The 17544-nt window shown below is 45.9% G+C and overlaps 1 protein-coding gene across 3 annotated transcripts in view; it reads left to right on the top strand.

Moving 5' to 3' along the window:
• Positions 1-17544, top strand: part of ADD2 (adducin 2) — a 120407-nt gene that overhangs the window by 63107 nt on the left and 39756 nt on the right. For 2 of the 3 annotated variants that reach the window (XM_082641930.1, XM_082641932.1), the window contains exons 2-6: positions 190-307; positions 6565-6781; positions 8773-8911; positions 15450-15601; positions 16050-16130. In XM_082641930.1, coding sequence (XP_082498056.1) covers positions 6599-6781; positions 8773-8911; positions 15450-15601; positions 16050-16130 — 555 coding nt within the window. In that variant the 5' untranslated portion in view covers positions 190-307; positions 6565-6598. Of the gene's footprint in view, positions 1-189; positions 308-6519; positions 6782-8772; positions 8912-15449; positions 15602-16049; positions 16131-17544 lie in introns of all 3 variants that reach the window. The other variant, XM_082641931.1, reaches the window with a different exon arrangement.

Below are 17544 nucleotides of genomic sequence, written 5' to 3'. Positions count from 1 at the left end.
TGAAGCTTTCTTTACCTTTTTGTAGACACAGTTTGCTTTTAAAATAAAAAATTCAGCTTCAGTTCATTTTCAAGAATTTCCCAGCAGTCCTTAAAATAAATCAGCGACTAATGGTGCTGCAAAAACGGGGTGAAGAGTCATGGTGGTGCAGACAACACCCTGATATCTGTCGTGTTTTGTGTCTTCCAGTTTCTACCCGGATGTTTGAGATCCTGTAGATGCAATCAGCGACCCCGGGAGTGGAACGGAGTGTGCAGGCTGAGCGCTGAGAAGAGGCAGCCTGGGGCAAGCCTGCTCCAGCCTCCTGGTAATTAGTCGGTAGTTTTCAGTGGTGATGGGGGGGGGGGGGTGAGACACACTTTTTGACTAGGTCCATCTCACCAGGATGAGCTTCCAGACACTCAGGGCATTGCCATGAACTGCCCCGATCCTGCTGACTCAAGAGCTACCATGGGCAACTAGAGATTATCATGCTAAGTGAAGTAAGTCAGAAAGAGAAAGACAAATACCATATGCTATCACTTATATATGGAATCTAAAATATGGTACAAATGAACCCATCTACAAAACAGAAACAGACTCACAGACATATAGAGATCAGACTTGTGGCTGCCAAGGTGGAGGAGGGAGGGAGGGGGTGGACTGGGAGTTTGGGGTGAGCAGATGCAAACTATTACATTTAGAACGGATAAACAACAAGGTCCTAATGTATAGCACAGGGAACTATATCCAATCTCCTGGGAAAAATCATAATGGAAAAGAATATGAAAAAAGAATGTATATATGTCTAAAACTGAGTCATTTTGCTGTACAGCAGAGGTTGGCATAACATTATAAATCAACTACACTTCAATAAGAAAAAGAGCTACCATGGAATCAGAAGGACCTTAGAGGTCACTGGTCCAACCCCGAGCAGAGCAGAAGCCCCACTATAGCATCCTGTAGTCACCCTGACTCCAAGGAGAGAGCTCACCACCTAACGAGGCACCCTGTCCCATCTTCTAGTTACTGAGCAGCTCCTGCTGGTGGAAGGCTCACCCTCGCACCCTTGGCTAGAATCTGCCTGCCTGCCTGCAATAACCACTTGTTTCCTGGTTCTGGTCCCTGAGGCTCTAAGGAATCAGCCTAATCCCTCTTCCACATGGCAGTCCAGCAGATATTTAGGGACAATTGGAGTGGAGGAATGCAGGATCTGGGGCCAGAGACAGGCCTGGTTGAAATCTTGACTCCACTGTTAACCTGTGTGATCTTCAGCAAGTTAGTTAACCTCTCTGATTCAGTTTTTTGTAATCTGTAAAGCTGGGACAATAATGTCTGCCTCACAGAGTGGTCCTGGGAATGAAAATAAATCACAAATAGAAGTTGCTTGGTGTTATTCCATCACCAATTCTCTGACACCAATTGAATGTCCTGCACTTCAACTCAGTTCTGACACCACCCTGAGTTAAAAGTGCACATAAGAAAAGGCAAAGTCATGGACAAGGCTCCGCCCTCTTCAGAGGCCAGCTACAGGTGTGAACCCCAGGCCAGCTGCACTTGTGACCAACTTGACTGTAAATTTGGGGGTTCCCACAACCTCCCTTTCAGTTTCTATAATTCCCTAAAATAATTCACCGAACTCACCAAAAGCACTATAATTACAATTGCAGTTTTATTATAAAAGATCCAACTCAGGAATAGCCAGACAAAAGCAGGGTAGGTTCTAGGGGTTGAGGGCGTGGTGCAGAGTTTCCATGCCCCCATCCAGCCCAGCAATGTGCTCACCAACCAGGAAGCTCCCCCTGGCCTCACTGTCCAAAGTTCTTTAAAGGAGGTGTGCATTATTACCAGGCACAACTGATTCAGTCATTTGCCACGTGATTGAATGCAATCCCCAGCCCCTCTCCCCTCCTCCCTCTGTGGTTGGGATGGGGGTGAAGTTCCAACCCTCTAATCATGTGCTTGGTCTTTCTCAGTGGCCAGTCCCTCCCTTGAAATATCTAAGTGCCCACCATAAGTCACCACATTTGCATAAAAACTCAGACTTGGTGAAAGGGGCTCATGATGACTAAGAAAAGACACTCCTAATGTCTTTTGGACGTTTTAGAAATCCCATGTGGTGTTTTTTTTTTTTTTTTTTTTTTTTTTTTTTTGCGGTACGCGGGCCTCTTGCTGTTGTGCCCTCTCCCGTCGCGGAGCACAGGCTCCGGACGCGCAGGCTCAGCGGCCATGGCTCACGGGCCCAGCCGCTCCGCGGCATGTGGGATCTTCCCGGACCGGGGCACGAACCCGTGTCCCCTGCATCGGCAGGCAGACTCTCAACCACTGTGCCACCAGGGAAGCCCCCCATGTGTTTTTGAAGCTCTGTGCCAGGAACTGGGGCCAGAGGCCCCTTATATTCTTTATGACGCCGCACCTGACCTCACAAGCGCCGGTATCCTGTGATCTTTAGCACCCTGCTCACCCCTTTTCTTTTGTGATCTCCCAGTTGACAGGTTCCCACTATCTGGTCAGAGAACGAGGCATTCTCGTCAGTCTCTTTCTGGATTTTCTTTTTGTTAATATAGTTCAAGATTGAATTCGTTTGGGGACTAAAACATATAATTACAGTTATTTGGTGTGCACCTGTTTACAACTGAATCATAAGCCTCTCATAACTCGAGTTCCTCATGCTACGATGATTCTAGCCCCTCAATGACACATAAGAAGAGCAAATGCTAATAGCACTTGCTATGCACCAGGAGCTTTTTGAACTACTTCACATACATTAACTCACCCAATCCTCACAACAACCTAAAGAGGAGTTAAATAGCTGCAATCCCTGTTTAATATATGGGGAAACTGAGGCACAGAGAGGTTAGGTAACTTGCCCAAGATCACACAGCTAATAAGGGGCATAGCTAAAATTCGAACTCATGGTCTGGTTCCAGAGTCCTTGCTTTTAACCACTAAGGTGTGCTGCACACACCTTTGACTACCTCCCAACATTTTGGGAAGGGAAAGAAGGGGCACAGAAGAATGCCTTTGGTTCACGAAGCCGAAGAGTTTGCCCAGGCCCCAGCTGTCGTGGTGAGGGAGTCAGGGCTTCCATTTTCTACCCCGTCTCCCATCGGAGCACCTCTGGAGCAGCCCTGTGGGGCTGGGATCTAACGAGTGAAGGCAGGCCTGAAGGTTCCTGTCCATCGGGCCTGGAAGGCCTTCATTCCTCATGCTTCGTGGGCCAGAGCTACTTCAGAGACTTCACAGCCTGATTCCTGGGAAGTGCAGCCACTCCAAAGGGAAGAGAGAGGACCAGCTTTTTCCTGCCTGGATGAAAAGGATTTAGTCCAGGAGGGTCCAGTACCAGGCTGTGCTGGTCCCAGAGAAGCTGACAGCTCAGGTGGTTCTGGAGCTAGTGGGATTTGGCATTGTGAGGGGCACAGGGATCTCCACGCCCACATCCAGTGTATCCATTGGGGTGTTGCTTGTTGCTACTTTAAAAATAACATCAAAGATTTGGGGGTGTGAAGGTGCCCAAGAGAATTAAAGGGGACAGATGCAGGGGGGCGATGCCTCTGGAAGAAGTTTGGTCTGCAGCGGTGTCTGCCCAGAAGAATCTGGGTGGTGACTCCATGTCTGCATGGCTCTGATGCATTCCCATTATGTTTGACCTTGCGGTCTCTTCTTTCTTCCCAAGTTCCAGAGATGAAGCTGTCTGGGAGCATGATGGGGGAGAAGTATTCTTAACTCATCCCATGTGCATGGCATTGACTTGAAACCACAAGGCAACAGTCAGTAGGTCATATGTGCTCTTTGCATATGTTTCTCTTTCAGCATTTGGCTTGAGGAAGAGGAACTGGGGAGATGCAGGAAGAAGGTCTCTTGCTCCAGGAAACCTAGATCCTCCATCCTTTTGCCTTTTCTACATGAGTCTGTCTCTCTCCCTATAGTGTCAGAACTGGAAGGGGCCCCAGAGGTCCATTCTATCCACTCCCCAATTTAGGGATGGACAAAGTGACACCCAAAGAGGGAAATTACTCACCCAAGTCCATGAACTAGAGAATGTCAGAACTGGGGCAACATTGCAGATGCTGACTTTAGTCCAGAGCTAATTCAACCAGAAACATCCCTGATGGACTCAATCACTCTTCACTTAGATGAAGAATCTGCCTTTACATGTCACTAAGTACAACCTCAAACATTCTGGCAACCTGCCACATACGTCTCAAAATATTTCTTTAGAGACCGTTGGTTGGTTTCTTTGTTTCTGGCTGCCACTCCAAGGTGACTCCTTCTTCCCTTCTCCATCCTCCATCCCATCGACATGGCTGGTAAGGGTGGTGCTAACTGGGGGAGATCTGGTGAGGGCTTTCACAAGGAGCTGACTAATTAGTGACGGAATTAAGATCAGAGGTCATGGTTTTGTAAACTTGTAAAAGCAGGTGGTGGTGGCACTTGGAGCCCTCTTGCTGCCCCAGGTCAAGTGTGTGGTGGCAGCTGGTGAATACAGTGGGAGGAGGAGGCCTGGACAGCCATGGGAGGCAGTGCCCGATACTAGCGTTAGAGGCTTTGTGCCATCTTGGCAGTCTTGCTAGAAATGGCCAGCACCTGGAATGGATGCCTTCTGTTGCATGATACAACAACTAACATCTAGCCAGTGGTATTTCAACCCGGCTGCCCATTAGAATCACCCAGAGAACTTTTAAAAATCCTGATGATCAGGTCACACCCTGGACTAATAATATTAGCATCTCTGATATCAGTATTTTTCAAAGTTCTCCAGGTGATTCCAACGTGCACCCAAGATTGAGATCCCTGCTCCAGGCCAAGGGTTCAGAGCTTCAGCTGACCCTTGAAGGACCTTGTCCATGTGTCTTCCCTTGAACTTGTTACTTGCCTTCCCCAAAGGAGAATGCAAATAATAATAATAAAATCAGTCAATCACCTGAGTGTTCTGGGCTGATGGGATGGACTCCCACTTCTCATGCCCACCCCACTCAGAGGAACTATAAGGTGGAGGGTAAAGTGCTGACAGAAGATGGAAGAAGAGGTCACAGACAGCTCATGGACAACAAGAATATGCTTTCCTGGTTGTCAGCAAGGCCTCTTTTGTAATGAGCTGTTGGCTGGAATGAAGGCTAAGGCTTGGGCTAACAGGATCAGCTGAGGGGCCGGAGCAGATCAGGTCTGGGGAGGCCAGCAGCTGCTCTGAGAGAACAAGAGAGGCTCCACCTCCTTCTGGAATGGGAGACCCCAGAGGCAAAGTGAGGGAGGGTCAGGTTAAGGATGAAAGCCAGGTGCCCTGACCCCAGGTAAAGCTCTTTCGTTGGTATCTCCGTACTTGTGTTCAAAGACTAATTATTGTTCAGTCAAGGCACTTGCCTTCTTTTGCTGAGAAGGGGCTCAGCCAACTGGGAGAAGGCTGAAGCTCTGTAAGCCTCCACCCCCTCTGGGTGTTGAAGGGGCACAACCCAGATTTGAGGGCCTAGCAGTGCTGATAGAGAGGGAGACTGTCATGGCCAAAGTCTCACAGCTGGGAAGCAGAGGCTGAATGGCAGCCTCCTTCTTAAGAAGGGCTCCAATATGGCCATAGAAGCCATTCCTTCATTCATCGTTCAGGCATCTAAAAAAGCCTGCTTGGGTAGAAAAAATATGTGTCCCCAGACCAACTTTCCAAACACTACCCTAGTCCTCCCTTCAGGGACCAGGTCAAGATATACGGGCCTCTGGGCAGCCCGGCAATGTGGTGCCCTTCAAACGGTGTTTATTCTTTTACTGTTTCTCAATATTTATTTACTGGGGTTTAGGAGGAACTTATTTTCCATTAATAAAAATTGCACACCTCTTTAAAACTTGGAATAAGAATCTGATTCTCCAGTGAGACGTGTTTTACAGAAACCGATTCACCAATAATTCTTTTCCAGAGCCAAGAGCAAAGTCAAAGTTGTGAAGAAAAGCACTGCTCAAAGCGTTTCCCGCCTTTTAGAAGTTACCCGTTCTCTTTTCAGTTTTGTGGATTTCCCACTGAATGTTTTTTGTTTGTTTCTTTTCATCTTTTTAATCAACTCGGTGAAAGACATCCTAAATGCTACAAGAAACACAACAGAATATTTTTTTCTTCCAGTATTAAAAAAAATGACACACAAATATTTTTAAGAAACTTCTATATAATCAAGGCAGAGATCTGGAGTAAATCACCGAATGTTTTTAGGAAGCTTCTTAGAGGGTTTACATTTTAGATCAAGTACGAATTCCCAGTGAATAGCTTTACACTGTGTGGATAAGCATCACAAGATGCCCCCAGAGGTTTGCAGGTCGCGCTCGCACTGGAGGACCAGTCTACTTGAACCCGAGTGTGGCCGCCGAAGCCGGCCGGGTCAGGCAGGGAAGGGTGGGGGACCCCGAGCCGGCGACACATTTTCACTTCGTTGGACGCCCTACAGGCCGGTAGCCGCGGCGCCCAGCCCTCCAACCCGCGGCCCCGCTCACACCCTCCCGGGAAGAGCCGCCCCCCCTCCCCACCGCGAATCTCCCCGAATCCAAGCCCTCTCTCTGCCTTAGGAAGCGCGTACCCCGACTGGGAGTACCCTCCTTTGTTCTCTGCAGGGTTCCAGGAGTGGACTGTAAACCCACCAGGACAATGAGTGAAGAGCCTGTCCCCGAGGCCGCCTCCCCGCCGTCCGCGCAGGGACAGCAGTACTTCGATCGTTTCTCCGAGGACGACCCCGAGTACCTGCGCCTTCGCAACCGTGCAGCGGACCTGCGGCAGGACTTCAACCTGATGGAGAAGAAGAAGCGTGTCACTATGATCCTGCAGAGCCCGGTGAGCGGGGTCTGCCCCGGCGGGTTGGGGGAGAAAGGAGGCCGCAGGGGGTGTGGCGAGGGGGGAATGAGGGGGACGCTGATTCAGCCGGTGAACCTGAAAGATAAAGAACTCTGCTTCCGGGCTTCCCTGGTGGCGCAGTGGTTGAGAGTCCGCCTGCCGATGCAGGGGACACGGGTTCGTGCCCAGGTCTAGGAAGATCCCACATGCCGCGGAGCGGCTGGGCCCCGTGAGCCATGGCCGCTGAGCCTGCGCGTCCAGAGCCTGTGCTCCGCAACGGGAGAGGCCACAACAGTGAGAGGCCCGCGTATCGCAAAAAATAATAATAATAATAATAATAATAAAACTCCGCCTCCCCTGGCTCAGGGTCGGAGCAATTTTCAGCTCTGTGAGCGAGGTGCTCTGACAACGTGGGTGTGTGAGTCTCTCCCTAGTCACTGGCGGAGGGCGGCAGTGGTTTGGCTCGGTGCCGGGAGGAGGTGGGTCTGAGACACAGGAGCCCCACCTCAGTTTCTTGTGCCCCTTCTTGAGCCTCACTTTCCAGTCTTCCTTTCCCTCTTCACCGAAAGCTGTAACAATTCGAGTAAACCAGGGGCCACCGGGGTTGCCACGTGGGAGGCTTGGGGCTCCCTTTTCTGAAAGCCACAAAGAACGCGGTCCTGGCAAATAAGGCTTTGAAAACCCCAGGAGGTGGGGGAGTGGAGGGCACAGCGGGCGAGACCGGATCAGCCAGCCGTGGCCGGATCAGCCAGCCGTGGCCGGAGTCTGGAGGTCAGCTGGCGCCTGCCTGGCCTGGACACAGAGCTCTTCCTTGAGGCAGGTGGTGCGTTGAGGGTGGAGGGTGGGCCTACGGGACCAGTGAAGCAGGAGGGTGGTGCAGGCCCTCGGAGGGGGAGGACGAGCAGTGTGGACAGAGGCAAGGGGGAGTCTCGGGGCAGTAAAGCTGGGGGTCCGCAGGCAGCAGTGCATGACCCTAAGCGTTGGGAAGCTCAGGGGTGCAGCTGGCATCTCCAGGCACTTGCCAGGATGAGATCTGCCTCAGCCACTACCTGGCTTTTCTGAGACCCTGGTTGAGAGCACACAGTGAATGCTCGGGCCTCACAGAGGAGTGCTCAGGGGGATGGGCCCGCGGTCTTGGTGACAGGTGACACCATGTTGGGGAGTCTGGAGGAAAATGGCAGGTGCTAAAAACGTTGAGATGACAGAAACTCTGAGGGAGACTAGAAGGGATGGCGGGTGTGGTAGGAGATGTGGCAGAGTTGGTACCAACCCAAGTGTGGGGGCCTGAAGGATGGGACTCTGTTCTCAGGCAGGAGATGGGGACAGGAGGAGGTCATGCTTCTTCTGTCCTTTTGTAGGTTCCCCAACACCTAAGTGGCTCCCTATTTCCTCCTGAGTGTGCCCTGCTGCTACCTGGTGGACAGGTGCCCTATTTGTGGCCTGATGGTCTGAAAAGCCAGGCTTAGAGTAGCAGGACATCAGAAGTGGAAGTGACCTCTGAGGTCATCAAATCCTGAAAATGAAGAAACTGAGGCCCAGAAGAGCCATCGGCCTGGCTAACGGACAGGAAAGATGGCATACTTTTTCATTCAATTCTGCTTTCAAAAAAGTCTTTTAGAAAAAAAAAAAAAAGAAGAAAAAAAGAAGTCTTTTAATTACTAAAGTGAAGTCCTGCCATGTCTGATGGCGGGGGAGGGGAGGGGGTCTAGGCTATCCCTGAGACACAGGAAGGACCTGGAGTCTGGAGTACTGGCCATGAGGCAAAGGAACAGGATCCATTCCCAGCATCTTCTTATTGCTCCCCACACAGAGGTCTGGGGAGGCTCCTGAGGTCCCAGTGGGATTGCCCGGTGTCCCCTGGGGCCCAGATATCCCACATGTGGTCCTGGCCTAGCTGACCGAAGGGCTAGGGGTGGGCACTTGGAAGAGGGGCCCTCTGTCTCCCACATGAGGCACACTGGGAGGACCGGCGCCTCGGGGGCCTGCTTCAGTCTTTCAGGGAGGAGCTGGAAGGCCTCATCCAGGAGCAGATGAAGAAGGGGAACAACTCCTCCAACATCTGGGCCCTGCGGCAGATCGCGGACTTCATGGCCAGCACGTCCCACGCAGTCTTCCCGACATCTTCCATGAGTACGTGGGGAGCTGGGGAGCCGCCAGGAGCAGAGGTGGAGGAAGTGGGGGAGGGGAAGGCGCAGTCAGAAGCGGCTCGGTTGCCGCCGGCCTACGCAGTGAGCGCTGCAGCTGCATTAGCAGACCTGGGGGAGCTGGGCCGCAGCCAGAGAGATACCTGCCTCTGCTTCTGATGCTGCTGCGATTTAAAGACCCCAGGAGGATTATCGCTGATGCCCAGAAATCGGAGGGCAGGGGGTGGTGGAGACTTAAGGGAGAACCTAGTTCGGGTTCTGCTGGGGGCGGGCGGAGGATGACACAGTGTCACTGCAATGAGAGGCAGGGCGGCCTATGTATGATCCCTCCACCCCCACCCCTCGTAAACGGATTAGCATGGAGGGAAGAGCTTTGCAACTCAAGGTGCCTTGCACGGCCGCTGCTTGAGGCCCAGGAGTGGACAGTGGAGAGTTAGGATTCTGCTCTCTGTTACTCGAGCTATGGGCACAGAACCTAAGAAAATCCTTGTGTCCTCACAGCATCCAGCCCTCAGGCTGATCTTCCCTCAATCCCCTGGCGTCACTCCCTTGGAGGTGGAGTTGGGGGCGGGGGCAGATGGGAGGCCATTGGAGCCATTGTCTCCTCACCCCACTGGACGGGCCAAGAGCAGCCAGGGCTAGGCACGAACCCATCTTCCTTGGCTCTGAAGCTCTGCCCACAACTTTTAAAAAACAGACATCGAAAAATACTTGCCCTCAGCAAGATGAATATAGGATTATAGTTGAAAATTAGGAAAATAGTTGAGAAAGGGTAATAAAAATTACTGTACTGTGTTCTTACAACCAAGAAATTACTATTATCAATATTTTGGTGTATATCCTTCCAGCCTTTTTCTCTAAACATATACAGACTATGCCAAAAAAAGTGGAATTGCATTATACATACAAATTTAATAGCCTTAGCATATCTTGACTAATTTTTCACATAATAAAATATGGCTCTATAGCATAATTTTTGGTGGATGTACACTCTTCTGTACATGGCTGAATGTGCCACAGTCTATTTAATCAGTTTCCCATTTTTGGACTTTTAGATGGTTTCCAACTTTTTGCTATTATGAATGACAATGCAATAAACATCCTTGTAAATAAATCTGCAATTATAACCATGACTATTTTCTTAAGATAAATTACTAGAAGTAGAATTGCTTATACGCATGTTTTAAAGGCACCAATGCATAATGCCAAATTACCCTGGAGAAAGATGGAATGAATTTACATTCCTACCAGAAATGCAAGAGTACCCATTTCCTCCACCCTGATCTGTAGTCTGTGTTACCATTTGTTTCATCCTCATGATATGATGGGTGATGAATAGTACTTTGTGTTTTAATCTGCATTTATTTGATTACTATAGAGATTGAATATATTTTCATACACACATTGGGCATGATTTTCTTTTTGCACTAAATTGCCTGTCACATCCTTTGCCAATTTTTCTACTTGCATATTCTTTTCTTACAGATTTAAAAATCATAAAGTAAGACTAGTTCCCTACTGTCTGTCAAATACATTGCAGATTTTTTCCAGTGTCTCCTTTGCCTTTTAATTTTGTTCATGATATTTTTGTGTTGTAGAATTCTTTAATTTCCATGTAGTTGAATCCATTATTATTTTCCTTTGTGTTTTCTGCTTTTGATTGCATACTTAGAAACACCTTCCCTATGTTTTATCATCCAATAAAATACCCTTAATTATTCATTTGCCAATTTTTCTCAACCATTGTTTAAATTGATTCTTTAAAATAACTTTAGAAGTATTTTGTCAGGTCTCTCCATCCACCTCAAAAAATTCCTTTTGGGATTTTGATTGGGATTACATTAAATGAATAGATTAATTTGGTGGAGAATTTATAAATGTACAACTTTATATTAGAATGTAAACTCCATGGTGGGGAGGATATATGTATGTTTTGTTCACCGTTAGAGTAGTGTCCTGGACTTAGAAAAGTAGCACCTGGCATATAACAGGTGCTTAAAAAATATTTGCATGAATGAATTTTAAATCTTTTCAGAAATGATGTGTGTCTTCTATTTATTTAAATCTTTTTAAAAGTTCATCAGAAAAGCTAGTAGTTATTTTCTTATAGCCCTTACTAATTTCTTGTTAAGTTTATCCTGGAAATTTTATGTAACTTTGTCATTTTAAGTGATTCTCCATTCAACTTTTTTTCTGGTTATAGCTGTCATCTAGGGAAATCATTGGAGATATATGTATTTATATATTATTTAAACTAGCCACTTACTGGACTCTTAAATTCTAGTATGTTCTCAATTCTTTTGAGCTTTGTATATAGAAAAATCACATATTCTGCAAATAATGGTCATTTTCCATCCTTCATTCCAACATTTACCCTTTGGTTTATTTTTCCAGTTTTCTCATTGCATCCATCAGAACTCTCAGAACAATGTTTAATAATAGATTAGAGAATAATCATCCTTGTCTTGTTTCTGACTTTAATGGAATTTTTTTTACCACAAGAGTTTGAGATAGTTATTCTTTATCATGTTGAGAAAATATCTTTGTATTCTAGTTCAATATGGGTTTTTCTCAGAAATGGATATTGAATTTTATAAAATGCATTTTGGGCATTTATTGATTTTTCTTTCCTTGATGTGGTGAATTATATTAATAGATTTCTGAATATTGAACTCTTTTTTTCATTCCTGGAATAAATCATTCATGGTTTTGATGCATTCTTTTAAAAATACTCTTCTGGGTTTGATTTGCTAGAATCTTATTAATTTTTGCATCCATAGTCACACATGATAAAAAGCAGTTCACTTTTGGGGCAGCCTTTGTTTAGTATTGGTATTAAGACTATAATTTCCTAAGATGAATCAGGGTGATCCCCACCCATTTCTTTGCCCTAATGGAGTTTAAATTAGATAGGAAGTCTCTGCTCTTTTAAGATTTATTATTCACTTGTAAAGCTATCCAGATACGGAATATTTGGATAACATTTTTTTTCTGTTTCATTTAAAGTTCTTTAAAATTTTATTTTGCTGCTTCTTGAGTAAATTTTGGTCATATTTTATATAAAATAATCCATTTCATGTGGCTTTAAAAAATTATTAGCCTGATTTACAATATTATTTTTATTACTTAAACCTTCTACTGTGGATATGACATCCCATTCTCATTCCTGGTGCTGTATATTCCCACTTCCTCTTTATTGGCCAATCCAGATGTTGGTTTCCTCATAGATCTTCTCACATAAGCCAATTCTTGGATTTACATATTAGTTCAACTAACTTTCTTGTTTTCTGATTTATTGATTTTGTTTTTATACTCATTAATTCTTTTCCATAACTCTTCTTTGGTTTATTTTGTTCTTTATGTTTTTCTACAATAGAATAAAATGGATTTGATTTATTCTCATATTTAATTCAATAATAAAGGCATTTAAGGCTATGAATTTTTTTCTCTGAGTATAAATTTGGTCTTATCCCATAAATTTTGACATGTAGTATTTCCTTTATTGTTAATTTCTAGGTAGCTTGCAGTTGCTGTTTTGGTTTTATTTTTATTCTAAAATAAAATAAAGACACTCCGAGAGTGTGTTTTCTCATTTCTAAGTGTTGGAATTTGTATTCTTTTAAAGATTTGTTGATAATGTCTAGTTTTATTGCATTATGTTTAGACAATGTAGCCTACTTAATGTCTGTGTTGGGGATTTATTGAGATTTTCTTTGGCCCTAATAATATCATACTTAAATGATATATGGGTGTAGACTCTGTCTCTGGGACGTAGTATTTAATCTTCATCCTCATTTATTGTTTTTGATTTTATAAAGAATTAATGTCTCCCACTGTATTTGATTTCTGTTCATTTCTCTCTGTTTCTGATAGCTTTTGCTTTGAATATCTTGAAATACTTTTCAAAGTATGCATGTTTTTATAGCTATATCTTCATTATGGATTATGACTTTAATCCATGTAAAATGACCTACAAAATGATCCTTTTTGTTCAAAAGAATATTGTTTTCCGTGGCTTCTACTTTGATCATGTTATGGCTCTATTTATCTTTTTGTTTATATTTGCCTTGGCATACTTTTGATGGTCCCTTTATTTTTACCTGTTTTGTGTCACTTTATTGTAGTATTTGTTAGTTTTTGTAAATCTCCTATAGTATTGTCTTTGGCATCCGTTGCTGTAGCAGAGAAGTCTGAAACAGTCTATTATTGGCTCCTTTGTAGGTAACCAATTTTTTTTCTAGGTGCTTGTGGATTTTCCCCCTTACCCTTGTATTTCAAGACTGTGTCAGGAAGCATATAATTGTAGGCTTTTCTTTTAATGGACTTTTCTCCCCTGAAATGCAGTAAGTTCTTTCAGTTGTTATATATATAGGTCTTTTTTTCAATTCTGAATTTTTTTCTTCTATTATATCAATACTTATAACTTATATGCCAGGTCTTCTGGTCTTTGTCTCCCATATCTATCATATTCTTTCTCATCACTTTCATATCTCTGACCTTATACTCTTCCTTTTGAGAGAGAAATAGGGCTGACCAGCATTCCTATCACCTCACTGATCAGCAACTGCCAGGAAAACAGTTGGATGCCTGAAAATCTTGTTGGTGCACGCCAGGGTATCTGAGTCAAGGAATGTGGAGAGGGAAACTTTCAAGTGTCCTGAGTTCAAGCCCGGAGAGGTTGTTCTTTGTCCAGCTCCATTTGCCTTAGAATTTTCTTTGCCTGGTTGGTTTTGGGTTTTTTTGGTTGTTTTGTTTTTGTTGTTTTTTCTAAATAGTGTGTCCTTCAGGCTTAGCTTTCAGGGGGTTTGGTGGATTTTCATCTTTTTCTGTGTTTTCTTAGGTACTTTGAAATAATGGCCCAGTTAGATTTTCACTTTAGTGAGGCTGGTCAGAATAAGCGTTCTTTCTATGAAGACCCTGAGCACAGAGGACTGGGGACTCCTGTGGATCCCTCTGGTCTATTCTGGGCTTGTGGGTGGGTAGTCCTCATGGGGAAGCTCCACAGGGTTGGGGAAGGGATTCTTTGATACAGGACACAGAGGACATGACAGAGTGAGTGTTTTCAGTCCTATTCTGGCCTCCTGCCATCTCTGGGGCTCCGTAGTTATTTCTAAGAGAAGGATTCAAAAGACCCTGGGTCTGAAGGCTCTCCCAACAACAGCCTCCCTCCCTTCCAGCTTTGCCTGGGGGCTGTATGCTTTGGATATGCCTCCCAGCTTGCTGCAAGGGGTGAAGCAAAGAGGTAAATACTTATCTGGGGAACTAGAGAGGAGGCAGGGATCCCAGATTGGTCAGTTTGAATTAGAAATCCTTGACTCTCGGGTTTCGTTGTTGCTCTTCTTGCCAGTTTAGCTGGGTCTTTGGACCACTTCCGTCCCTATCAGCTTCGTGTACTGGACACATGCACTGGAGGCGTACCACCGTTGGTGGGCACAGGCCCTTTGGGGGCATCTTCCTGACATGGGGTGCTCAAGGCTTGCTCTGCTTGCTTTATGCCCCCAGTCCACCCTCATATTTGCAGACTGTCTCATCATTTCAACTAATGGCAAACCTGATAGAGGACATACATCACATGGTGTGACATTGAGGTTTATAGAGATGGTGGAAGCTTCCAAAGAGCATTTTAATCCATTAACGGTTTTAGTGGGATGCTGGGAGAGACGGCATCAGGAGGCTCCCAGCCAGACATCATTTTAAGCCAGAACCCTTTCCTATTGATTCTTTTATTGTTTCCTAGACACTGATTAATTGGAGTTCTGGGGCTCAGATGCCCTCTTCTGCCTTCCCGAGTCATGCAGGCAGTGGTCATAGTGGTTAATGGGACAGACTGAGCGTCAACTCCTAGACCCTCTGGGTGCCCTGACTATCAAATGCTCTAGGCTCATTTCCATATTACTTCCACATCCCTCTAAATTCCCCAAAAGAGCCATAACTAACCAAGGGACTGCATATCCAGAGGGGACCAGATGTGGCCCACCCAAGGCCTCCAGCCCCTCAGCCAACACAGCTACACTGACTTCTGGAAGTTCATGACTTGTCAGAAAAACTTGAGGAATTTACTTCCTGGTTGACTTGACTTTCTGTCTGCCCTGTTTCCAAATTAGAGAAAAAGTTATATTACATGGTATGGTTAAAACAATATGATAATGATTAGTAACTTCATTGAAACTGATAAAATATACTCATATTTCCACTCAGAAATTTATTTGTGCTTTTATTCAATGTCCATCTCTAGGGTTTGTGGTCAGCTTGGCCTTCTGAGGAACTTTCATTCTGTGGCCTTGAGTCTGGCCATGATTTTTGACCCAAAGCAATGCCATTCTTCCCCGAAGGAGGAGAGGACCTTATTGGGCACAGCCGTCCATTCTGTGGATTTTCTCCTCTGGAGTCAGGGTCAAAGAATGTTGAATTCCCTGAAGTCTCGTGTGTGGTTGTAGTGCCAGTGAGAATTTGAGAGGACAGGGACAGGGCAGGGGAGGGCAGACGGTAGCCCCTGACCCAAAAGCTTCCCTGTGCCCCTGCAGACTTCTCCATGATGACGCCCATCAATGACCTCCACACAGCCGATTCCTTGAACCTGGCCAAGGGGGAGCGGCTCATGCGGTGCAAGATCAGCAGTGTCTACCGCCTCCTGGACCTGTATGGCTGGGCCCAGCTGAGTGACACCTACGTCACGGTAAGGAGAGCATTTGGGGGTGAGGTGGGGCAACGTGTGTGACCCCCACCAAATCCAAAGGGAGAACTCCTGATCTTTGGCATGGCCATGGCACTGCTGGTGGCCTTTGGCCAAAATTCAGTGAGCCCTTCCAAGGTTTCTAACCACTGTGGTTTCCTGAGACAGATAACCTGCCCAGTGGGCACTTCTCTTGATGAGGAGCCAGGAATTTCTGGATCCTATTTCTAGGGCTACCCTTGACCATTGGGAAATTCCTCTTGTAGTTCCATTTCCCCAGCTCCAAATAAAGCTGAGTCCTCTTCATCTCTTATGGGTCAGGGAGAGGTAAGGGTTCTTGTGGGGAAGATTTGGGTGCAGTGAATTTAGGGGAAGAGGGGATTCAAGCAGTATGTCATTGGAAATGAGCCCTCTCCCTCCTTGCCTCTGAGAACACGTGTCTTTCCTCCAGTTGAGAGTCAGCAAGGAGCAGGACCACTTCCTGATCAGCCCTAAGGGAGTTTCTTGCAGCGAAGTCACAGCATCCAGCCTGGTGAGTACAGTCCGGCCTGTCACTACCCATTTCTTGCTGAAATGACAGTACTCTTTCTGCTCCTACGGTGAGAGGTCATCTCCAAGGTAACCGCTGCCATCCTGTCCTTCTTGCAGTTTGTAATCTAGTGGGACAGAGAAGTCACATGGACACCAAAACAAACTGAGAGCGCAGAGCATGATTGATCAAGAGACGAAATGGGAGGTGCAGGCTGCAAGCGCAGTGGGAGGGCGAGGGAGAAGAGATGAGCCTGGTGGCCTCTGAGCCTGGGATTGGACAAAGGCTGGGAGTCGGGTAGCCTTCCAGCTGAGGGGATACATTAGAACAACAGCCAGTGCTTTGTTCGAAAGCAGTGCAAGACTCTTCTAGTGCCGGTGCCCTGAGAGAGCTTCTGGGTCCCCTTTCTGTCCTCCTGCTCCTTTTAGGCATGGTAGGAAGAAACTTCCAGAATCGGTTTCGATCAGGAAAGATTTCTGGGTGCGGGGGTGGGGGGAGAGGAGAGTAGGGACTGGCTTAGAAGCAGAAGAAGTTGAGTTCAGGTGCATTTTTACATTTACACAAAGTTGTTTTTGTCTGTGCTTAGACGTGATTAAGGAGTGGCTTTTGTCTTCTGTGTCACAGTCAAAAGTGGCTGTCTCTGGTGATGATGTTCTATGAGATTGTTAATGCTAGGCAGTGCCATGGCTCAGCTGTGTGCCAGGTCAGCCGCAGCGACCAGCAGTTGTGTGTGTGTGTCTCTGTGTGTGTGTGTGCGCCCGCCCGTGCGCGTGTGCGTGTGTTTTCACCGTGACACCCACAACCCCTTGGAGTCAAAAGCAGATTGTAAGACCAGTGACTGCTGTCCATTTGTCCTTTAAGACCTAGCTTTCGGGTGACTGGTAAATGGGTGTTCATTATATTATCCTCTTTACCTTTGTGTGTGATTAAAAATTTTTCAAAATAAAAAGTGGGAAAAAAAGGAAAAAGGCTCAGTTTAGATGTTACTCCCTTTAATAGGAGGAATTAAAGACTCCTCCTATCTGCTTCTAGAGAATTCTGTGAATGATTCTCCTCTTGCACCTTGTTACTCAAAGTGTGGTCCATGGACCAGCAGCAGGGGTATCACTGGGATCTTGTTAGAAATGCAGACTCTCAGGCCGAGTTCTTGGCCTACTGAATCCGAATCTGCATTTTGACAGGATCTCCAGGTGATTCTTTTTTTAAATCAATTTTTTAAAATTGAAGTACAGTCGATTTACAATGTTGTATTAATTTCTGCTGTACAGCAAAGTGATTCAGTTATACATGTATATACATTCTTTTTTAATATATTTTTTCCATTATGGTTTATCATAGGATATTGAATATAGTTCTCTGTGCTATACAGTAGGACCTTGTTGTTTATCCATTCTATGTATAAAAGCTTACATCTGCT

This window comes from Mesoplodon mirus (assembly GCF_964341445.2).
Source record: "Mesoplodon mirus genome assembly, chromosome: 14".
NCBI classification, from domain to species: domain Eukaryota; kingdom Metazoa; phylum Chordata; class Mammalia; order Artiodactyla; family Ziphiidae; genus Mesoplodon; species Mesoplodon mirus.
This window is presented reverse-complemented; position numbering and strand designations above follow the sequence as displayed.